Here is a 25,370-nt window from a genome sequence, read left to right as displayed (position 1 = left end):
TCACTTTTTAATGCTTTATTCATTGATTAAAAGAATATACATTTAACATAAACCATACAACATCAGTCATCAGATCAAACATTCAGCTGGTTTCCTTACAGTTTCTGTCAGGAGTTATTTTATCTGATCACATTTATAAGATAAAATCTCACCACATCTGGCATTTACACACCCTGTGCCAGTGGGTTCACACTACTGATGTACATAAAAAATCCGCATGGTATGTGCTCACTGGAGACAAAACAGTGCACACCTGTCAAAAGGTCATTTTAATAGAAGATGGTAAAACCATTTGTAAAATACATATAAACTTTTTCCATAAATAGAATCATATCTGGACATCTGTTGCATAAATTGTGTTTCCAAAGCTTACAATAGAGCAGCCAGGTCTCAGCACTGCTGGGCACCCACGTTGGCTACTTACTTTATTATTGCAGACTGTCCTTTAACATTAAATGCACAACATTCGTACCACTTAAAACTGGGGTCAGGTGGAAGTCTCACAGAGACCACGTCTGTACCGCGGTTGCCCTGAAACAGTTAAGTTGGCTTTTAAAGCCTCTCAGATATAACAAGGTTTTAAAACATACTTCATGGAATGTTCTTCATTTATCATAGCAGCTCATACCTGTGATAGAACAAGCTTTCAGTTTTTCCTTTTTTTCCTTTACATTCACTATTCACAGTGAAACAGGTGCATGGTTTTTTTTTTCTTTTTTTTTGTTTTGTGTTTTTTTTTTTCAGAGATCTGAGGTTGCTGACTGAGCCACAGCACAGCTGTGTACCACAGGTCGAAATTCGACCTTAAATATTACAATCTAGCAGTATCTGGCTGGCCAGAGTGGGCCAGCCCCTGCCAGCATGTGGGCACTTCTTCAGTTAAGTCTATTCTTTGGCAGCTGACACGCGCGCTGACAGAGAAAAATCCAGTGACTTGTTGCTAGGGATTTCACGACTAATGTTTGTTTGCAAGCATGTGTGTTTACAACTCTGTGATTTGATGATATTCTTTTAGGAGGTTTTACCCTGGAATATTATTTCTTTCTTCCTCCACTATTTGAAATCTGGGCTAAAAAGCTAACTTGAATGTACTTGAATGTATAATGTAATTGATGAATTAAATTATGTCAGATAAGGTTAGGAAAAATCCAATAATTTGAGTATTCATGTTTACATAAATCCATTTGAAAAAGGATCAAGCAATGTTCTAACCTGCTACTATATAAAATTCAGTGGTAGTTGATGATAATTGACTATTATATATGTAATGAAAGTTAAAGTCTTGGCTCTTCTGTTAAAGATGACTCATTTGGGATCATAGTATCCTCCCTTCTTCCATTTCAAATACAAATCAGTGAAATGCTATCCGAATGAATGAATGCAGTGCATTGCATACAAATCCATCAGGCTATGGATATATATCTATATATGTATAAAAATATTTTGGCTCCTGAGCTCTGACACACAAAGAATAAAAACATCAAAAGGCAGAGTAACTCAGTGAAAAATAGTTAGCCAGCAACCTCAGACAACCTTCGGTTGTATATTCTTAAGGTCTGGTAACAAGTCCATTAACCGTGAAAGCCCTATACGTTGTCACTTTGAACTTCTAAACCAATACCCGACTATGTTCTTTGATCAAGAAGTAGAATATACACATATAATTCTATAAAGCTAATACTGATTAAACACAGCACAAAGGGGTTAATTCACACTACTGGAAAAAAAAAACAAACAAACATAATAGGGCCCTACTTGCAAATGTAACCACAGGAATTGTACGTTAAAAAAAAGCTAAATGTCTTCGCTGAAGCTCTGCATCTCTCTGTAAAAATGACGATTTGGTTCAGTGAAGACGCTGAGTGATTCGATGTCCATGACTGCGTGCCAAGGCTGGCCAAGGCCCAGGGATACCTGCTCAACAAGATTGTGCACTGGATCCACATCCTGGTCGGCCAGTTCACCTTGGTCAAAGTCGATGCTTTCTTCGGTGACTTCAAGTACTTTTAGGTCAGAGCCACGAAGACGAGCAATGGCTATGAGGTTGTGTGCCCACACTGTGTAACCTTCAAAGTAAGCAGAAGACAAGCGCTGTCATTTCCTTGTATTTTATCTATTTTATACATCTGTCTTTCCCACAAATTTGTATCTCACCACTTTGGGGTCCTTTTCCTTTAAAAATATGCTGAGATCTGTGGATTCTTTACCACTGCCAGGGAAGCCCCAGTAATTGTTTAGCTCAGAGGAAAAGAAAGACTGGAAGTCTGATATTGTCTCCAAGAACATCACTGCAGCTGGTGAACAGATAGGTGCTGTAACTGTATTCTGATATCAGCACATTTAGTAAAACTGAAGACATTTAAAGTGTAATTTTATAGCTTCTGATTAACAATACATAGTAAGCTGGTATTTTTCATTAGGAAAAGTCATCTCCTATGGTGCTTCTCAGGTAGAGCAGTGGTAAAGAATTTGCTGTGTCAACTCAGGAGACGCAGGTTCGACCCCTGGGTCAGGAAGAGCCCCTGGAGTAGGAAATGGCAACACACTTCAGTATTCCTGCCTGGAAAATTCTACGGACAGAGAAGCCTGGCAGCATACAGTCCACGGGGTCCCAAAGAGTTGAGATGTGACTGAGCACCCTGTGTGTGTGTACACGCATGTATGCGTACACACGTACACACACACACACACACACACACACACACACACACACACACACACACGGTACTTCACAGTCCAAAGTTATAAAGTGACACTTTAAAGATAAATTGTTATTACCACTAGCAAATATAACATTTTGGATTCGGCTCTTTCACTGCTGGGGCCTGGGTTCGATATCTGCTGGGTAACTAAGATCCCAGAAGCCTCTCAGCAGAGTCAAAAAAATAAAAGGAGATTTAAAAAGACTAAATTTTAAATATCTTGCTATTTCTTCATCCTATTAAAAAAATCCTAATTTATTAACTTCAATAGTGATCTATTCTTTGCTATTACTTCCAATGACTGGCCAAATTATAAAGCAAAACTTGAAAAGCAAGATACACTTCCACACTCAAATGCAGCTAAGAGATTAATTTTGGAAATAATGAAACATAATAAATTTAAGTTGTTCATGCAGACTTTCTATTTTGTATTATCTAAATATCTTACAAGTTTCAGAAAATAAGTAATATGTTCTTCTAACTTATAAAAGAAACTCTGTCCAAATGAAAAATTAGTTCACATTCAGATGAAAGGCCTGCCAGTAAGAAAAGAGCACTTCTCAACCAACAAAACCATCATTTAAAAAATGTTTACAAATTAACATGTTGATACCAAGAATCTAGAAGATGAGGCAGTGAGCATGGAAGAAATCATACTTTCTTCTTCCTTCTGTGTTATGTTCCTAAGAAGAAATATATCTACTGCAAGTGAATGTGTGTTTTCTTGGATAATTTCAAATGCCATTTTTGTGAAGTACTATTAATCACATGGTGAAAGAAAAACAGTAATACGGGAGCTGGAATAAAATAGGGTAGAAATGTCTTTCTACTTGTAAGTGGTGTATGTTATACGTGGTATATGTTATACATGTTATACACATGTTGCTGCTGCTGCTAAGTCGCTTCAGCTGTGTCCGAATCTGTGTGACCCCACAGATGGCAGCCCACCAGGCTCCTCCGTCCCTGGGATTGTCCAGGCAAGAATACTTGAGTGGGTTGCCATTTCCTTCTCCAATGCATGCTGCTGTTAAGTCGCTTCAGTCATGTTAGAAAGTATAAAAAAAATCTGCATATCAACTTGTTATAAGAGTTTTTGACAGTATAAATGTCAGTGCTATTTTTTTTTATTGGTATAAAATGTTTTAGCTGTAATAACAAATTCAAACTATAACAAACAAAAGTTACCTACCATGAATTGCCAGAAGAGAGAGCTTTGTGCACCTCCATGCTAATAAGACCAACGGATCTTCATTTCGGTTGTCACTAAGATCTGGAAAACCAGACGTGTCAATCACATCATTCATTAATATAAAATGAGTGAGGAACTTGTCATACTGCCTAGATATAAGATCAACAATAGCTCCTGAAACACAAGTAATGTAGCTGTCAAAATGAATCCTCTCTAGTGGTATACTGGGTTTCAGAATCTTTAACATATCTTCACTCTTGATATCAAAAGCCATAATATAGACCCGAAGGCTGGTGCTCTTTCTTGACAAGGCTTTCCAATGCTCATCATTTGGCATGTTGTCCAGAGACTTGTGCATCACGGAAACATTGTGAACCAGGAGAGAAAGTCGCTGCAAAGGCACATGGTTATTATCGGTTAAGACTCTAGCCATCTCAGCTGTAAAGTCACAGAAATCCAGGGCAAGTGAGCGCAGATTCACAAATCGCTCCAGTTCTGCTGCGGTGATAAGGGTGCTGTTACCAGGGATATTGTTGTCCAGTAAACTCAGGTGCTCCATGGTGTTGGCAATAGAGTTTGAGAGAGATGACAGTGATGATGGGGTTACTATTTCCAGCATAAACCCACAAGACAGCCATTTCAGTTGCCTGCTATTACTCAGTATTTCTTCAAACAGTTGCTGAATTCTGTAAGGAAAGCACATGCCACACAATCCTGTTAAGACTTAGCTCTAGGTGGCTCAGGTGGTAAAGAATCCACAGAATCCACCTGCAGTGCAGGGGACATGGGTTCAATTACGGGTTGGGAAGATCGCCTGGAGAAAGGAATGGTAACACACTCCAGTATTCTTGCCTGGGAAATCCCATGGACAAGAGGAACCTGGCAAGCTACATTCCATGCAGTTGCAAAGAGTTGGACATGACTGAACACCTGAGTACACTCATTTGACCCACAAGTAGTATTATCATTAAAATTCACATAAAAATATAATATATATTCAGCTCAGTTCAGTTGCTCAGTTGTGTCCGACTCTGCGACCCCATGAATCACAGCACGCAGGCCTCCCTGTCCGTCACCAACTATATTACCTATATAGAGATATGTTTTTCAAGTAAAGGAGCATTTTATATCAGTAGAGAAGAAAAGACTGATGATTTACAATTCATGTTATAGCAAAGTAAAGTAGAGAAGTTAAATTTTAAATAGCAATAATTACACAGCAAATTCTTTGTCTTAAAGATTGGAATGGTATGTATTGATTACTATTTCATTGTTAAGGCATTTCCAGGGTACATGTTCTTTTCAGAAAAAAATATCATTACTCTTTGGACAGTATCTTAAAATTTCTCAGAAAAATATTTTTATTATTATAGAGTCCCTTTCCATTAACTATATAACTTACTGTTTAATTTTTTTGCCATCAGGGTCCACCTTGCTGAGGTATGTATTTGACAAACTTCCTTGCTGTTGTAGAACGCTTATGTCTCCAAAAAGGCTAAACTTCTGGAGGTTCCTATAAGAAAAGCAATTTAAAATGATTATATAATTCTATAATTAACATAAAAATATAAATATTAAAAGTAAACATATGCAGAAGGGATATTCTACAGAAGTTTCTACCTTAATAACTCATTTAGAATCCAACTAAGTACTTTCAGGTTGCTTTTAACATACAATGAAAAACAATGTGATGTAGGAGAAAACAGCATAAGCTTTAAAGACTGAAGCATAACAAGTAGTTCAGAACTCATGGAAAAGTCTTCTTAAAGTTGCTGGAATTCAACTCTTTATCAGTAATAATAATACCTACCTTAAAGGTTTAGGGATGAATAAATAACAAAATGACATATGAAAGAACATTCAAGTTCTAAGTTTCATATATATATTTTTTTCATATACATTTAACTATAATATAAAATTTTCCCAAACCAGTTAAATTAGTGCATTAAATGTTCTACGGTGGGGCACTGCCCTGGAGATATCTTCTCAGTCAGAAATATTCTTTAACTAAAATATAGAGAACCTTCTCCGGTTTTGTGATCAAACATAGAGCTTACCATTAAGAGGTTAATTTAAAAAAATTATGTAAAAATCTGTAAATAACTTTAGCTACAAAACACACTTTTCTAAATAGTAAAATTCTAAAGATTAAAAATACCTAAATGCTAGCAATAATGGTTAAACAACAAAAATTCAACTGAGTAAATTTAAAGATCAAATTAGCTTTATTAAAAGAGTCGTTAATTGGGCAGCATCCTGTGTAGCAAATAGAAAGGAGTTCTGCAGAGATACAGTAAAGGAAAGGCTTTTAAAGTACAAAGGAAGCAGAAAAAGTAAATTATTAGTAAATAATGCACCATTCCAGGCAACAGTTACCCTCCTAAAGGGAACTGAAGGGACTATATGGCAGACTGCCTCACTAATGCTGACCTGGTAATTCCAGGCTAACTGATTAAAGGTTACAATCCTGAGGCAGATTAAAACCACAGCTGTGCTAGGTATTAAGTCTTAGTTTGGTGACGTGGGATTTAGCATAACTGACTCCATTTTGGGTCTGCTGTTTCCTTTTTAACATAACCACTAGAGAATTACATCTGTAACTAGAAGTTTGGGATAACTATAATAAGAAATGTATAACCCACAAAAGTGATAAAAAGATTTAAGTAAATGAAAAATAACATTTCTTAATATTATGACATATTTTCCCAAATTAGTAACCTTAGTTTCACTAAAAAGTCTGATGATTCTAAAACTTAGCTTGAAGAATGATCATGAATTGCCAAGAAATCTTGAGAAAGAAGAACAGAGCTGGAAGAATCAGGTTCCCTAACTTCAGACTATACTACAAAGTTATAATAATCAGAACAGCATGGTACTGGCACAAAAATGTAGATCAATGAAATAGGACAGACAGTCCAGAGATAAACACAGGCACCTATGGTGACAAAGGAGGCAAGAATATATAATGAATAAATGGACAGTCTCTTCAATAAGTGATGCTGGGAAAAAATGAAAATGGGCAGCTACATGTAAAAGAATGAAATTAGAACATTCTCTAATGCCATATAAAAAAATAAAACAGATTAAAGACCTAAACATAAGACCAAATAATGTAAAACTCAAGAGGAAAACACAGGCAGAACATTCTTGGACATAAACTGCAGCAATATTTTTTGGATTCAGTTCCTAGAGTAATGGAAATAAAAACAAAAATAAATGGGACTTAATTAAACTTAAAAGTTTTTGAACAGCAAAGGAAATCATAAAATGAAAAGATAATCCAGAGAACGGGAGAAAATATTTGCAAATGATGCAATCCACAAGGGTGCAAATAGCTCATACAACTCAACATTTTCCTAAGAAGACATACAGATGGCCAAGAGCACATGAAAAGATGCTCAACATTGCTAATTATTAGAAACATGCAAATCAAAACTACAATGATGTATCATCTCACACCAGTCAGAATAGCCATCATCAAAAAATCTACAAATAATAAATGCTGGAGAGGCTCTGCAGAAAAGGGAACCTCCTATACCTGTTGATGGGGATGTAAATTGGTGCAACCACTATGGAGAACAGTATGGAGGTTAATTAAAAAGCTAGAAAACAGAGCTACCATATGATCCAGCAATCCCACTCCTGGGCATAATCTGGAGAAAACCATACTTCCAAGATATACACAAACCCCAGTATTCTTTGCAGTACCATTTATAATAGCCAAAACATGGAAGGCACCTGAATGTCTTATCAACAGATGAATGGATAAAGAAGATAAAGTATACATATACAATGGAATACTACTCAGCCATAAAAAAGAATGAAATAATACCATCTGTAGCAACATGGATGGATGTAGATTATCATACTAAATGAAGACAGAAAGACAAATACCATATGCTACTACTATATGTATTAAAATCTATTATGTATTAGAATCTAATTAAAAATGATACAAATGAACTTATTTATAAAACAGAAACAGACTAAGATTTCAAAAACAAACTTATGGTTACCAAATGGGAAATGTCGAGAGTAAGGATAAATTATCAACTTGAGATTAATAAACACACATTGCTGCTGCTGCTGCTAAGTAACTTCAGTCGTGTCCAACTCTGTGCGACCCCACAGACAGTAGCCCACCAGGCTCCCCCATCCCTGGGATTCTCCAGGCAAGAACACTGGAGTGGGTTGCCATTTCCTTCTCCAATGCATGAAAGCAAAAAGTGAAAGTGAAGTCGCTCAGTCATGTCTGACTCTTAGTGACCCCAAGGACTGCAGCCTACCAGGCTCCTCTGTCCATGGGAGTTTCCAGGCAAGAGTACTGGAGTGGGTCACCAGTGCCTTCTCCAAACACACATTGTTATATATAAAATAATCGGTAAGGACCTATTGTATAGCACAGGGAACTCTACTAATATTCTGCAATAATACTGTATTATTAATAATATTCTTCAACTAATTGCATTTTTTATCCTATTTTACAAAGTCATCATCCAGATCCAGAGTGAAGTCAGACTGTTAAGTACTTTGAGGCTACAGATTGCTCTCCTACTCTCTACTCATTCAATTATCAGATATGTACTGTGTCAGTTACATGAAAAGTTATTGTGGTTAAGTTACAAAGGTACATGAGTTTAGATTCTTGGCGTGGAAATAAAGGTTTTATTTTAAAAAGGCTAATTAAAAAATCAGGAGAGACTGAAGAATTATTGACAGTTTTGTTAAGTGTATTAATGTTATTTTGGTTGTATGTATTGCATGCTCAGTAGCTTCAGTCATGTCCGACTTTGTGCAACACTGGACTGAGCCTGCCAGGCTCCTCTGTACACGGGGATTTTCCAGGCAAGAACACTGGAGTGGGTTGTTGTGCCCTCCTCCAGGGGATCTTCCCAACTCAGGGAATGAACCTGCATCTCACACCTACCTGCACTGGCAGGTGGGTTCTTTACCATTAGTGCCACCTGGGAAGTCCTAAGTGTATATATAGGTCCATAGTTTTCAGAATTTTATATTGAAGTGTGTAGTGTAAAGAATGAGATCTATATACTGGATTTCCTTTCAAATACTTCAGTAAAGATAAATGGTTGCTGAATACTCCTGTTTCTCTAGGAAAACTAGTTTAGGATTTCAAGACTATCAAGAACACAAATATTCCTCAGCTCTCTGCAGTACTGGCAACATGACTGGGGCTCACCCAGCCCCATGACCACGGTGGGAACTCTACTAAGACTTTGGTATGGAGAAGGTGTGTGGCTTGGGAAGGTGGATCTAAGCTATAGATCAAAGTTTTTTTGCCTCAGGTGAGTGCCTTTCTCCTTTGCCTTGAACCAAAGTTGATTTTTTGAGGTTTCTAAGAATGAGATTCTTTTTGGAAGTTATCAGCAACATCTGAATAACAAACCAGGTTTAAAGATGGCTCAAGTGTGGCCCCAGTTTCCTTCCTTTTCCTTGCCCATTTCAGAGATGTAACAGAAGAGTACACAAGACAAGTTCCTGGACAGAAAAACTGATTTACCTGACTTAGTGTTAACAGTGATAAGACCAGTGATTTGGAGCAAACGAAAGGAAGAAGCGTTATGCAGAGTACTATGAGATTGGTGCAAAAGTAACAGCAGTTTTGCATTGCTGAATTTTGCCATTTGATATTCCAATGCATTCTTAAATAAATGTGGTTATGTCATCCATTAGTTTACTCGCTTTATGTATTTTGCTTATGACTAATTATTTGCTGTGTATTTTATATTTATTTTAGACTAGGGAAATGATATAGACAAAAGTAAATTCGAGTAATTTTCTTATTTGGGTTTAAAATGGGTCATGAAGCAGTGGAGACAACTCACGATATCAACAATGCCCTTGGCCCAGGAATTGATAATCAACATACAGGGCAGTGGTGGTTCAAGAAGTTTTGCAAAGGAGACCAGAGCCCTGAAGATGAGGAGCATAGTGGCTGGCCATTGGGATGATGATGACCAACTGAGAGCAATCATCAAAGCTGATCCTCTTACAACTATATGAGAAGTTGCTGAAGAACTCAATGTCAACCATTCTACAGTTGTTTGGCATTTGAAGCAAACTGGAAAGGTGAAAAAGCTACATAAGCTGATTGAGCTGACTGAAAATTTTAAAAAATCATTGTTTTTGAAATGTCATCTTCTCTCTTTGTTTTACACAACAAGAAGAAACCACTTCTTGATCTGATTGTGACATGTGATGAAAAGTGGATTTTATAGGACAACTGGCCAATGACCAGCTCAGTGGATGGACGGAGAAGTTGCAAAACACTTCCCAAAGCCAAATTTGCACCAAAAAGGTCATGCTCACTGTTTGGTACTGTTTGATGGTCGGCTGCCAGTCTGATCCCAATTGTTTTCCATGACAATGCCTGACCACATGTTGTACAACAAATGCTTTAAAAGTTGAATGAACTGGGTTATGAAGATTTGCCTCATCTGCCAATTCACCTGACCTCTAGCCAAGTGACTACCACTTCTTCAAGTAGCTCAACAACTTTTTGCAGGGAAAATGCTTCTACAACCAGAAGGCAGAAAATGCTTTCCAAGAGTTCCCTGAATCCCAGAAGTATGGATTTTTATGCTATAGGAATAAACAAATTTATATCTCATTGTCAAAGACGTGTTGATTGTAATGGTTCCTATTTTGATTAATAAAGATGTGTTTGAGTCTAGTTATAATGATTTAAAATTCATGGTCCAAAACCGCAATTATGTTTGCACCAACATAATACTTGCTGCTTCTTTTCACTTAGTCTTACCATCTTGAACCTACAGCTTATATGTGGGTCAGACTTAAGCAAATTTCAAGGAGTAATGGGTTTTACAAGAAACAGGAAAGCGAAGGGGGAGAAAAAAATCCAAGTGATTGCAATGAGGAAGGCCAGGAAGTTTGTGGGGAAATTCTACAAATTGATTCTAATTTATGTAAGGCCTATATGAGCAGAGCACTGGTTAAAGACAAGCCATGCTTTCAATTTCTTAAATAAATGTGGTTATGTTATACATTAGTTCCACTTGACGAAATTAAACACACAACAAGAACAACAACTATCAAAATACTCATGACACTTTTCACAGAACTAGAACAAATTATCCTAAAATTTTTATGGACATTAATCTAAGACAATGGAGAGAAAAATATAGTGATACAATGGCGAAAAGACAGTCTCTTCAATAAGTGGTCTTGAGCAAATGGACAGCTACATGTAAACTGAAGTCAGAACACTCCCTCACACCATACATAAAAATAAATCCCAAATGATTTAAAGACTGAAGTATAAGACATAACACCATAAAACTTTTAGAAGGGAACATAAGCAAAACATTCTCAGACATAAACTGTAGCAATACTTTCTTAGCTATGTCTCCTAAGGCAAAAGAAATATGGTCATCATCAAAAAATCTACAAACAATAAACGCTGGAGAGGATTTGGAGAAATGGGAACGTTCTAGCACTGTTGGTGGGAATGTAAATTGATACAGCTACTACGGAGAACAGCATGGAGACTCCTTTAAAAACTAGGAATAAAACTACCATATGACCCCACAATCCCACTATTGGGTGTATACCCTAAGAAAGCCATAACTGAAAAAAACACATGTACCCCAACGTCCATAGAAGCACTATTTACAATAGCTAGGATATGGAAGCCACCTAGATGTCCAATGACAGATGAATGGATAAAGAAGACGCAGTACATATACACAATGGAGTATTACTCATGCATAAAAAAGAACAAATCTGAATCGGTTCTAGTGAAGTGGATGAACCTAGAGCCTGTTATACAGAGTGAGGGCTTCCCTGGTGGCTCAGCGGTAAAAGAGTCTGCCTGCAATGCAGGAGACGTGGGTCCATGGGTTCAATCACTGGCTTGGGAAGATCCCCTGGAGAAGGAAATGGCAACCCGCTTCAGCACTCTTCCCTGGGAAATCCCATGGATAGAGGAGCCTGGCAGGCTACAGTCTACAGGATGGCAAGAGTTGGGCACAACTTAGCAAGTAGACCACCACCATCATACAGAATAAGTCAGAAAGAGAAAAACAAGTATTGTATATTAATGCATGTATACGGAATCTAGAAAAATGAAACTGATGAACTTATTTGCAGGGAAGGAATGGAGACCCAGAAAATGGAATTGTGGACACAGTAGGGGAAGGACAGAGGGACGAATTAAGAAAGCAGCATCAACATATATATGCTGCTGCTACTGCTGCTAAGTAGCTTCAGTCGTGTCCGACTCTGTGCGACCCCACAGATGGCAGCTCACCAGGCTCCCCTGTCCCTGGGATTCTCCAGGCAAGAACACTGGAGTGGGTTGCCATTTCCTTCTCCAATGCGTGAAAGTGAAAAGTGAAAGTGAAGTCACTCAGGCGTGTCCAACTCTTAGCGACCCCATGGACTACAGTCTACCAGGCTCCTCCATCCATGGGATTTTTCCAGGCAAGAGTACTGGAGTGGGGTGCCAGCATGTATAAAACAGAGAGCTGGTGAGAAGTTGCTATGTAACACAGGGAGCCCAGCCTGGCCTCTGTGATGACCAAGAGGGGTGGGACAGGGGAAGGGGAGGGAGGTGATATATGTATAATAATGGCTCATGTGCATTGTTGGATGGCAGAAACCAACACAACTTTGTAAAGCAATTTTCCCCCTATTAAAAAGAAATAAAAAGGATAATCTATGAAATGGGAGAAAATATTCATAAATGATGTGACTGACAAAGGGGTTACTCTCCAAAATATACAAACAGTTCATATAACTCAACATCAGAAAAACCAATCAATCCAAACAATGGTCACTTATTTGTGAAATCTAAAAAATAATACAAATATATCTATATAGAAAACAGAAACAAACTCACATAGAGAATAAATTTATGGCTACAAAAGCAGAAAAGGAGAATGGAGCGGGATAAATTAGGGGAATGAAATTAATAGATATAAAACTATTATACATAAAATAGGCAACCAAGATTTACTGTATAACAGGCAACTATATTCAATATCTTATAAAAACCTACAGTGGAAAATAATCTGAAAAAAAAAATGTAAGTGAATCACTTTGCTGCATACCTGAAAACTAATAATAATATTCTAAATCAACTATATGTCAATAAAAATTTTTTAAAAAGAAATTAAACAACCACATACAATTTTTCACTGAAAAGAGTGATCTTATTTTCTTCTTAGGGTAAAAATTTCCCTATGAATCAAACAATCAACACAATTTTTGATAGCCTTATTATAAAAACCTATACATACAGATTCAGTGCGTTAGTTTGGGCAATTCTTTGAAAACAATATTAAGCACCTGTGAGCTTAAGAAATACTCCCCAAGGTCTAACTGCAGAGTCTGAAAACTCTTCATTTTTCTCTGAGATTTCTTTGGATTATTTAGTATAACCTTAAATTACAGTTAATACAGCTAAGTCTAATTAACTATGAAAAAGGAGACTACATACAAACTTGATTCTTTAAAAAGATGCAATTATTAACAAGGTTAAGTCTTTCTCAATGATGTACAGGAGGTCACAAAATGCAATTTTTTCCTTTTCTAACCTAATAAGCTCATCTATATCATTGCATGAATTTTTTCAGACCAATTCTAATCTTCTTAGTCCATGTTTGATACCAAATGTGCCTGCATTTACATAATACTATTTAGTAACATATTTTCTCCTCTCAAAAATGTTAATAAATGACCACAGCCAAATCAAACAAAGAAGACAAATACTTTAGAGAAATGCTGACTAACAGAACTTCCTGCCATGATGGAAATGCTCTGTTCTATGGTGTCCAAAATGGTAGTCGCTAGCCACATAAGGAGCACTTGAAATGTGTCTAGTACAGCAAACTAAATCTTTAATTTTATCCAAGTAATTTAAAATTTGATTAGCTATATGTGGCTATTGGTACAGCTTTAGAGATTCCACAACTAAGTCACAGGCCTATAGTAGTATTCCTTATCTACTTTCTTAGGATCCATTAACTAAAAGCAATTTTCCAGAATTTGCTTTATGAATTCACTTACTGAACTGTTGTTGTTGCTTAGTCGCTAAGTTGTGTCCGACTCTTTGTGACCCCATGGACTGTAGCCTGCCAGGCCCTCTATGTCCATGGCATTTTCCAAGCAAGAGTACTCGAGTGGGTTGCCATTTTCTTCTCCAGGAGATATTCCCGACCCAGGGACCAAACATGCATCTCCTGCATTGGCAGGAGGATTCTTTACCACTGAGCCACCAGGGAAGCCCCCACTTACTGAATTACCATCATCTTCAAATCCCAGGGGTTACGAAATTAAAAAAAAGTTTATTTAAATAAGACTGACATTTAAAACTGTTATTTAACATATTATTATAAGACAATTTTAACAGTACTAAGGAAGGAAGGAAGGAAGGAAGGAAGAAAACTGAGTGAGTTTTAAAGACAAATGGTAAAAAAAAAAATTTGATTCTTCCTTTCCTCTACATCTTAGTAGCATGTCTTCTTAGCTCTACTTCCAAACATATATATTCCATATCCATCCACTTTAAAAAACTCTTTTCTTCCATCATACTCTAGGCTATCATCACCTCTTATGAGGATTATTCATTCATTACACAGTAACCAGAATGATTGCCTTAAAATGCAAATTAGATCCCCTTATGCTTGTCCTTAACATTTTTTCAATAACTTCTATTCTTAGAATATAGTCCAAACTTTATTCCACAAGTTCTTATAAAAAAACACGATTCCCTCCTCCTTCTACGCTTAAGAGCTCACTGTGACATTGCTCTCACCCTTCACATGGTCCTGCCTTTCTTTCTTTCCTACTGTTGCAAGAAGCCAAAAATTTGGCTGGCCTAAAGCCTTGATGCTTACTCTTTTTTCTCCTTGGAATGCTGTTTGCTCAAATCTTCAGATGGGTGACTTGTCATTCATGTAGCAGCTTAAATTCCTTTATAGAAAAGGTTTTTCCCTCACCAATCTATCTCAAGTTGCCACCTAGTCACTATTACATAGCCCTCTTTTACTTTCTCAATCGAAATAATCTTTCATTTGTTTACTTTCTTCTGCCTATCTTTTCCCTTTGGAATGTCGAATCCATGGGAACAGGGAGTTTGTCTTCACTGCTTGGCACATAATATACTCTCAATATTTGGAGGGGAAAAAAAAACATATTTTAACAATTATCATCTTAAATCAGCTATAAATTTAACAACTTGGGTGAGCTCTTCCGAGGCTGCCTCAGAACTAAAATATTAAAATGGACATCACTTAATCCCTTCACTCAAAAGCTGCTCAGTCAGTTCTTGTAACACAGGAAAAGTATTTTACTTTGATGACCTTTTTGTTGAGTTTTATCTCCTATCCTCTATCTTCAGTTCTCAGTCACTGGAACAATGTACCTATGGACTAGCTGCTGCTGCTAAGTCACTTCAGTCGTGTCCGACTCTGTGTGACCCCACAGACGGCAGCCCACCAGGCTCCCCCGTCCCTGGGATTCTCCAGGCAAGAACACTGGAGTGGGTTGCCATTTCCTTCTCCAATGCATGAAAGTGAAAAGTGAAAGTGAATTCGCTCAGCCATGTCCGACCCTCAACGACCCCATGGACTGCAGCCGTCCAGGCTCCTGCGTCCATGGGATTTTCCAGGCAAGAGTACTGGAGTGGGGTGCCATTGCCTTCTCTCCCTGAGAGAGCCCTAATTCCTCTCAGCAGCCCTCCAAGGAGATTAGTTTCTTCATCAGGTTAGTCTCCTTTCTGTTCCATGACCTTAAAGCTATCCCCACGGAGTCACTTTAATCTGTCAGTTTTAAGGTGAGGAGTCTGTTAGGTAAGGTATCTCTTCTCTAAAAGCAACTATCTCTTGGGCAGCAAGGACTGGTCAGAGTCCCAGTATATTTTAATACACATATTCTCCAAATGGGCTTTTTAAAACAAATAAGAAAAGTTAACTCTCAAAAGTGAAATATTATTATTGGATGTATTCATTGCTCTGTGATGGGAAAAATATTTCAAGAAAAATAAGGCTCAGGGTTGTTGGAGATAATACCTTCAAGAATTTCCTACCTTCTTGGATAGTAATTGGAAATGTCCAAAGAATTTTTAATCTATTTTAAGATGTATTTTTAGATTGCCTTATCAGTTGCTGGGTCTTGGCATACTGATGTTGAAAAAATATTAAGATAAGATTCTCTGTGACTGCATGTGCCAAGTCAGCAGACCACATCTAAGAATTATTGATAAATGTTCTACTACTAGGAGGGTATATAAGCAGGCACAGTCAAAAAACTGGTCAATCTAGATAGAGTTTTTAATCGGAGGATAATTGCTTTACAAAACTGTGTTAGTTTCTGCCATAAATCAATGTGAATCAGCCATAAATATACATATGCCCCTTCCCTCTTGAACCTCGCCCCCAGCCCATGTAGTTAGATTTTAACAAGAAAATCACTCTTGTACAAAGTCACTCTGGCTTGCATCTTTTAGAAAAGTACTGCCCTCAATTAATATTTCATCCAAAAAAGGCTCATATTTATATAGCCTTAAAAGGCAAAATATTTATATAGTCCAGGAAAGTATAAATCAGATGTTGACAATGTACCTTTGCTTACTGATTAAGTATTTTTATTGACTGAGTCTATTAGCTATTATCATAAATCTTATTGTCCCTGAAGTCTCATTTTTCCTAAGGAGTATGAAATACAGCATTTTAATAGGTAGTACTCAACTTGACAACCAGGTTAAAGTCTAAAACTGCATATTTATATTTGTTGTTTTGAACTTCTAAGTACAATTTCCTATAGAAGAAATTCAGCCGATTTAACGTACAATACAGTTGAATGTGTACTTATTTTTTTTTTTAGTATTTTGAATACTAATTTTTTATTTACGTTCTTACTGTTGATCAAGAAGGCCAGGTATCCTAGCCTCCTCTGGAGAAGTGAACTATGAGAGGCATTTCTGTACCTCTTTGATACTCATCAGTTGTCCCAAACACCTAAGGAATTGGAAAGGTGGCTACAATCACTGAGAGTACATGTGCATACCCAGGTTAAGCAAAACAAAATGCCAATTATTATCTCAGAACAGTACCCTTGAAAAGTTCCCACAATTCAATGTTATGGTTTTAGTTCTTTAACTCAGAGACAAGAAAATAACTGAAACACAGCAAAATAAAAGTTTGAATTGTATGAAATTCAACATAAAGGAGGAAGCATAAAGTTTGTGACTTGGTGGGTTCATATCCTCTTCTTCTACCTAAAAAATGGTAGAAATCATAAGGCAAAAGCACTGTAAAATTTACCTTGGAAATGTAAAGAACAATGTCAAATATTGATTTTTCTCATTAATTATTGAATTTCGTGGTTTTAGAAAATCAAAGAACACTAAACACTAAAGCATTTGAGTCATTCTTCATTGAGCCTGAGTCTGATGTTTAAGTGATTATGAAGGAACTAAGAATAGGCTTTATCAGAGTTATCAAATAAACATCTTGGTTTAAAACATTTTCAAATTTCTCTAAAGAACATTAGTTTCACTTAAATTTTTAACATCCATATTAGTACTTCCCATATTAGTAGAGTATCTCTAAATATTTTCAACAATAAAGCTGAGACTTTCTTTCCAAATATATAAAGATTATTTAGAGGGCAGTCTTATAGACAAGTAGATTGAGATGCTAAAGAAGAGGTAGGTTCACTTTTATTTGTCAACTTTACCACAACACACACAGCTAAAAAATAAAAATTGATAGAGGTGAGGAAGGGAGCCGGAGAAAATTTAAACAACGAAGGGATGTGATATATCACTGTTTTGCCTATATAACCTTTACCTGTCCAACCAACCAATCAGTTAAAAGGAACTAGACAAAAACTTTGTAAACTGGGTTCTTACTTGGACAAAAGACATGCATTTTTAAATGACTGCTCAGAACTGCTATCTAATCTCAAGAAAAATCTAACTGATACTGGCGAATTACTTGACCCTGTTATGTTTCCGTTTCCTTTCTATAAAGAATCCACCCCACTTCTACCCTCCATTGAATCATCAGTAGTAATAAGTGCTCACTACTGACTCTAATCTCTGGGTCAGCTGGGCCTCCAGCCACACATCCAACTCAGACAGAAAGTCTCCAACATGATCAAGACCAACTTATGGCCTTAAACAGCCTCTTTTGCCACATAAAAGCAAAGTGAGGAAATAAAATGGCTTGGTGTGAAAAGCTAGGAAAATACACAGTATACTGGGATGATGCAGCCATGCTCCAGATACAACTTGCAGCTAATGCTTATTTTCCACCCTTGTGATTCAAACAGAGAATTAGGAATACAGATAAATCTATCTCACTTAGCATAACCAGGACCTTCACTCCATCCTGTTCAACATAATGTATTTACTGCAAAAGGATGTACACTGCTGTCAAGAGAAAAACAATGCTGTAGGAAAATGTGCAAATTATTTGACCCTGTTATGTTTCAGTTTCCTTTCTATAAAGCAGGGATAATAACAGCCGTCTTAACTCAGGTTCGGCTGAAAGGATCAAATAAGATCCCGAATGTGAAACTACTTGCAAACTGCTAAACTATTACTGCTACCTAAGTTGTTCCTTTTTTGAACTTATGAACTTTCCTCTACCTCACAGTTTAATTTTAAGCTTAGTTAGAACGTCCAGATAGAGAAAATCTACGTTAATAGGATCCTGGAGAGGGCGGTAGATAAATAATGGAAAAGACCGATTAGGACGACGGGCCAGAACACAGGAAGTTAGCCCCAGAATTACAGTAAAGTCTTGATGCAAAATCAGGACAGTTTGGGCTTACCCTTTGCAGACACTGGCCAGTTCCCCCAACACACGCAAACACCAAGCTGTACGGTGCTACTTTTAGGTGAATCACTGGGGACAAGTTGAGTCTGGAGGTGCAAAAGGGAGGGACCTTCTAATCCTGATGCTCAGGCAGTACCCCGATCCCTTAAAAAAAAAAAAAAAATTCCTCCTACTCTTTGTGCCTGGCCTAGTTAAAACCATTCCCGGTAAGAAAATGGCTGTCAAAGATTTCTTTTTTTGCCGGGAGAGTCTCGAACCTATGCGAAACCTGTGGCATACCTACTCCCTCCGCCACCACGAACTATTTTGATCGGATAGGTTCAGAATAAAACAACAACAACAACAAAGCACAGATTAGTTTTGTTTCTCCCCAGAGTCATTCACAGGCCTCACCCTCCAAGCTTCAGCTCTCTCATCTGTAAAATGAAGAGTGACCGCGCCTGTCAACTCCATCCCACTGCTGCCATAAGGATGAATGAGACAGTGCCTGGAAGGCGCCAGGAGTGCTGTCTGATAAACACCAAGTCCATCACTGTTTATAAAGTATTAGGATGAGTTCTGTTATGTCCTCCCGCCTCAGTGAAATCTCCGGATTAGAACTGACACCCCCAGTCACTGAAAAAAGCAACGCTGAAGCGGGCGGGGCGTTTCCACACTGAATCTATTTCGAGGTGAGAGGAAGGAGACGACCCTGAGCCCCGGGAAGTGGAGGCGGGGGGGAGGAAGAGGAATGGAGGGGCTGCGAAGAGCCTACCTGTTGTTCCGGATGCTGACTAGCACGCACAGGACCAGCTCTAAGTAGGTGCGCAGCACTTCCAGCCAACGGGTTGAGAGCTGCAGGGCTTCGACTTCTTCCCCGCCAGTCCCGGCGTCCGCGCTGCCTCCATCGCCCGGGCCGCCGCCGCCGCCGCTCAGGTAGTTCTCCGCGGCGAATTCAACACGCAGCTCTCGCACGAACCAGCCGCACTTGCGCATGAGGAATTCGAGCCGTGGCTGCTCCGCGGGCGAGACGCGGAGGCAGATGCGGAGCTGGGGCCAGAGAGCCGGGTAGAAGAGGCACTCGCGCCAGTGCGAGCAGGAGGCCGAGGCCCGGAGCCGGTCAGACGCGGACAGGAAGGAGAAGATGTGCACGATCAGCTCGCTAGGCAGCGACGCGGCGCCTGCCGCCTGCCCGCACAGAGCCATTCGGCCCCGCCGCCGGCTGCCGGTCCCCGGCCGCCCCCGCAGTCCCCGGAGCAGCCCCCGCAGCCGTCGCAGCTGCTGCAGCCGCAGCCGCCGCCACCGCGCCACCCGGGCGGCCCCGGCTCGGGTTCGGGCTGCCGGTGGTCGGGGCTGCGGCACTGACAAGAACAACAACATCAATGACAAGGAAGAAGGGGGCGGAACCGTCGTGGGTCTCGGCGGAACCAAGTGCGGCACAAGTTGCGGAGAGGGGGAAAGGCCTGTGCGGGGGCGGCCTCCAGATAGCCAGCCTCTGGCCTGTCAAACTTTACTCACGCGCGTCCGAGGCCTGCGCTCTCCGACACTTAAAAACCCTCCCTTGTACTGGTTATGAGCCCGGAAGCGGCAGGATTTATTTTAAGGAACCGGGAGCCCTCCCCGCGCCTGGAGGCGGAGGCAGAGCAGTGGTAGGAGCTGAGTTTGACGTCACCGGTGGTGGGAGGAGACTGGGCGTGACTGGGCGCGACTTCCGGAAGAAGGGAGCGCCCGCTTGCCGGTAGGGAAGGGAGACGAGGCACGTGATTCCTGACGCACCTAGGCCGGTGGGGCGGGGCGGGAAGCGCTGGTCGTCCGGGCAGATGGGCGCCCTCTCCGGTCTCTCGGAGACCACTCAGTCCAGTCAAGCCTGCAAGTCGGTTAACTTGGGGGGCTCTGGCGGTCGAAGTGGCGTTAACTCGCGTTGGTGCGAGAGGTCGCGACGCTTTTCATTATACGCTTCTCTGTTTCTGGGCTGAGGGCTCAGAGCCAGAGTGCTGGCTTGTGTCCTTCCTCGCCGTCCCGCTTGCCCCGAGTGTTGTGGAGAGTTTCTGAGAGTGTCTTTCCTAGCCGTCCCGCCTGCCCCGAATGTTGTGGAGTTTTTGAGAGAGAGCCCCTGAGAAGGAGAGCGGGCGCTTTCGCGGGCTCACACGGAGGGGCTGGGTAGGGAGAGGCCGGACCGAAGTCGTCAGTGGACGCCGCCACCCCTCGGTCGGACCTCGAAGTGGACCTGCGCGCTCACCTGATGTGTGGGGAGGGAATGAGGACAGCGCCACCCTTTGGATTTAGAGAGGGACGAGAAAACAAGGCAAATGAGTTAGATCCGGTTGATAATCGGCGTCTTCTCTGGGCTTCGAGGGAGGCTCCGCGTTCCCTGTTTTGAAGCCCTGGGTGTAAAGAAGCTGGTTGTTATGGTGAAGGCTTTCTGTAGCTTGGCTGCCCTCCCTTGAGAGAGGGATTTTCGAAAGAGTGTCCGTTCACTTCACCACATCTTGGAAAGTAGTAAACTGGTTGTACAGGGTAGTGAAGTCAGAAGGGAATAGGTAGTTTTATGTAACAATTGAAGATTGCATTAGTGAGGCTGCCGCTTCAGAGCCTTAACTGTGATCTTGAAACAGCCTAGTTTTCTTGTAATCAACTTCACGAAACTGTTCTACAAGATGTTTTTAGCTCTTTGAGGGCAAAATTCTCCATTCGTGATGCTTTGATGCCTTTTGGTGTCTTGTTGCCTGTGATACTGAGTTGTTACCTCTGAGTTATGTGTCTTACTTTCGGTAGCAGTAAAAACAACAAAAAACCAACAACAAAAAAATGCTTTCCTTCGTGGTAGATCACGTCTCTGAACCTCTTGTCTGCAAGAGATTTTTCTATGTAATTCTTCTTATAATGATTTTATGAATGAATTAATGAGCAGTAATGGAAACAGCAATGAATTAGGAAGTTGAGACTTGGATTTGAATTTTTTGTTTTTTAAATTCATTGTAATATTTTGAAGTGGACCATGGGTATCTGAATCTCCCACTTGTAAGTACTTCAATATGTATTTCTGAAAACAATAGTATATAACAAAAATAGTGTTATCACACTTAAGATAACTTCTGTTATCTTCAAGTTTATCTAGTTGTCTCCCAAATACTCTTTATAGCCATCTTGTGCAAACCAGGATCCAATTAAGGACCACACTTGTTTTTGTTGATATTTCAAAATCTCAATCTAGAGTAGTTACCCCTACTTTTTTTTTTTTTAAATTTCTCTGATTAGCTAAGAGGAGGCATATTGTCCTGGAGAATATCTTCCCTTCTGTGATTGTTTGACTACTTTCTCTTGGTGTTTAGCTTATTACTCTAGTACCTGAAGTTCTAATAAACCTGGACATTTAATGCTAATGGCTTGATTAGGTTGGTGATGTCTCCGTAAAACAAAGTAATCTGTGAGGTGTGATGTTTTCTGTAAATGTCCAACTTTCCCTTCAACCATTCACTTAATGGCCTAATAATAATTGATAATTCTTGCCTGAATCATAATTTTATTATGGGCTTCCAAATGATAATATGTAATTTTTTCATTCCATCTACATTTATTAATTTGCATTCTTCCTGTCTATTGGAGAAGCTTTCTGTCATAAACTGGCAGCATTTCATTACCCTGAAATACAGCTTTTATTGGAAAGTCAGAAAAAATGCTTAGTTCTTTTTCTTCTTTACCAATTTTGAAAGTTATATAGCCTCAAAGAATGACAAATGAGTTTTTCTAGCTTTTAAAAAATTTTTCTGAACATCACATTCTTAGGATTTTTATGTTTTAAACATTCTTTTAGGTTCCCAAATTTAGATACTTCTAGAACTCCTCACAAAGAAATCTATGCAACTATTATTGTAATTTTAAACAGTTCCTTGGCATTTTATTTTTTGTAGGAGGCTGAAGCTGGATTTTGGACTTTTTTACTTTAGTCAGGATCTAGCTGGGTAACATTTAAACAATTGTTTAACCCTTTGGGGCCTCAGTTTTCTTCATTTGTATAAGTTCTGGCAAGGTTCCCTGCAGCTCTAATGTTCTCTGACTTTAAAAAAGAAAATGTCCTATTTTATTGAGATATATTTTCATATATAATTTGTTAATTTCATATATAATTCAATTCATACACCTTAATAATTTATTTTATCAAGTGGTACAACCAACGCTATAAATCAGTTTTAGAACATTTTCATCTCTTTAATAAGATTCCACATGCCCATTTACAGCTAATCCCCACTTGTACCTCCAGGCAACCATGAATGTACTTTCTGTTTCTGTAATTTGACTTTTCTGAACATTTGATATGAATGGACTTATACAGTATATGATCTCTTATGTCTGTCTTCTTTGACTTAGCATAATGTTTTTGATCTTGTGTCATTAATTCCTTTTATTATTGCTGAATAGAATTTCATTTATTTATGGTTTACTCATTTACCAGTTGATTAACATTATTTGTTTATTTATGGCCACTCAGTTCCATGATAAGGGATTGAATCCCAGCACTGGTAGTGAAAGCACCAAATCCTAACCACAGGACCGCCAGGGAATTCTCTGATGAACATTTAGGTTTCTAGTTTTTGGCTATTTTGAATACCATTTCTTTAAATATTCATTTGCACATCTTTTGTGGACATACGGTCTTGTTTCCCTTTAGTAGATACCTAGAAGTGAAAATGATAGGTTGTACGATAGTTCTATGTATAACTTTTGGAGAAACTTACAAGCTGTTTTTATAGTGACTGTATCATTTTTCAGTCCTAACAGCAATGTGTGAGGGTTCCCAGTCTCTGACTCCGATGATCTGGAGATATTCTCCGATTGATTTGAGAATGATATTTTTCCTTATTCTTAGTGTTTTACTAGCAACAAACTACCCTCTCCTTGTTGTTGTTTAGTCGCTAATTTTTGTCCGACTGTTTTGCTTCCCCATAGCCTATAGCCCAGAAGACTCCTCTGTGTATGAGATTCCTCAGGCAAGAATACTCGAATGGGTTTTCCTCCAAGGTGTCTTCTTGACCCAGGGATTAAAACTGCATCTTCTGCATTGGCAGGTGGATACAGGCCTTAGATAGCACTAATAATTAATCTTTAATTATTAGGGATAGTTCCTAAAGGAAATAAAAATACAGATAGTCTCCAAAGTAGGTGATTCTGCTCATGATTTTTTAATTTCACAATGACGTGAAACCGTGATGTGCATTCAGTAGAAACCGAAGTTTGATTTTCTCCAGGCTTGTAATATATGGGTATGAGACTCTCTCATGATGCTAGATAGTGGCAGTGAGCCACATATCCCAGTTGCAAGACAATATCGAGGTAAACAACCAAATACTCTAAAAAAAATTATTTTTTTCACTTTTAGAACAATGTACAATAAACCACATGAGATATTAAACACTTTATTATGAAATAGGCTTGTGTCAGATGATTAGCCAACTAAATGTAAGTCTTCTTAGCATGTTTAAGGTAGCCTAGGCTAAGCTGTGATATTTGGTAAGTTAGGTATATTGTTTTTGACTTATGGTATTTTCGATTTATGATGGATTTGTTGGAACAGAACCCCATTATAAGTCAATAAGGACCTCTGTATCAATCTGATATAAAATAAAATGCTGCTTCTTAGTGTTGCTTTTGAATTTTTAGTTTCATTTAATATGAAAATCTTTTAATCTTCATATTAAATGAATGATGGTAGGAATACTATTATTAATGACATTGAGCTAAGACATGAATTAATAAGATATGATCATGCTCAGTTACGATTAAAAAACAGTATATTTCAGGGACTTCCCTGGTAGTCCAGTGCAAGGGATGCTGGTTGGGGAGCTAATATTTCACATGCCTTGTGGCCAAAAACCCAAAACATTAAATAACAAGAAACAATATTGTAACATGTTCAATAAAGACTGGTCCACATCTTTAAAAATGGTCCACATAAAAAATTCTTTAAAAAAGTACATTTCAATAATGGCATACAATTTTTTAATTAAGCCAGAATCTTTAATATTAATCCATTAAGCATATATTGAGTATGTATGTTCTTAACATGTTAAATGGCTTAGGTTGTTTCTCTTGACGTTTACTATACTACATAAACTATAAATTATTTTGGGGAAACTATTTTTGAGAAAGTAACAAAATTGACTTCTTTAAAGGACAGAATGAAATCACATTTTGTGAAGTTTTAATGTTGGAATGTGTAATGTTGGATGTATAATTCAAAGTGTGGGAGGAAGTACTGACGTTATGAAGAGTATAAGTACTCAGTAGTACTAAGCTTCTGGTTCCAAAAGTGGCATATTGTCACTATAGCAACTACCCATGCTTATTTGGATTTGAAACCCAGGCAACAAATAATGGATAAGAGTATAACATCAAGATGGATATGTACCCTGGTCGGGTGACCTGTGTGCCTGCTGATGGTCAAGTGTTTGTCCTGTTTCTCTTGTTATGTTTATTATGATTGATTTTTTTTGGAGAGATACCTTAATTTTTGTTAATGTATTTTTCTGGAGAAAAACATTCAATATTCATATGTTCTTCCTTTTCTAACATGCTAAAGTTAATGCTTTTTCCAATTTGGTTATTAGGTTATTAAATATATTTTTCATCTAGCTTTCTCTGCATTGCCAAACAGTAGTTATGAAAATATAACTTATA

General features: G+C 38.5%; 1 protein-coding gene across 1 annotated transcript; it reads right to left on the bottom strand.

Annotated features, from left to right (window-relative positions):
- On the bottom strand, positions 1 to 20,075 carry FBXO33 (F-box protein 33). The gene is made up of 4 exons (XM_040256723.1): positions 19,471 to 20,075; positions 5,294 to 5,404; positions 3,892 to 4,577; positions 1 to 2,066 (listed from the first exon to the last, which is right to left on the bottom strand). The coding sequence occupies exons 1-4, from the start codon at positions 20,073 to 20,075 to the stop codon at positions 1,795 to 1,797; spliced, it is 1,674 nt and encodes a 557-aa protein (XP_040112657.1). The 3' UTR covers positions 1 to 1,794.
- Between the last annotated feature and the right edge of the window lie 5,295 nt (positions 20,076 to 25,370).

The sequence above is a fragment of the Oryx dammah genome, unplaced genomic scaffold (assembly GCF_014754425.2).
Source record: "Oryx dammah isolate SB20612 unplaced genomic scaffold, SCBI_Odam_1.1 HiC_scaffold_16, whole genome shotgun sequence".
NCBI lineage: Eukaryota > Metazoa > Chordata > Mammalia > Artiodactyla > Bovidae > Oryx > Oryx dammah.
Note: the sequence above shows the minus strand (reverse complement) of the source record. Positions and strands in the feature narration are given on the sequence as shown.

Coding starts and splice junctions, on each gene's coding strand:
- FBXO33 (XM_040256723.1), bottom strand. CDS start 20,075: ATGTTGTTGTTCTTGTCAGTGCCGCAGCCCCGACCACCGGCAGCCCGA. Junction 5,405..19,470: donor GTCAGCATCCGGAACAACAG/GTAGGCTCTTCG, acceptor CTTTTCTTATAG/GAACCTCCAGAAGTTTAGCC. Junction 4,578..5,293: donor GATGGCAAAAAAATTAAACA/GTAAGTTATATA, acceptor CTTTCCTTACAG/AATTCAGCAACTGTTTGAAG.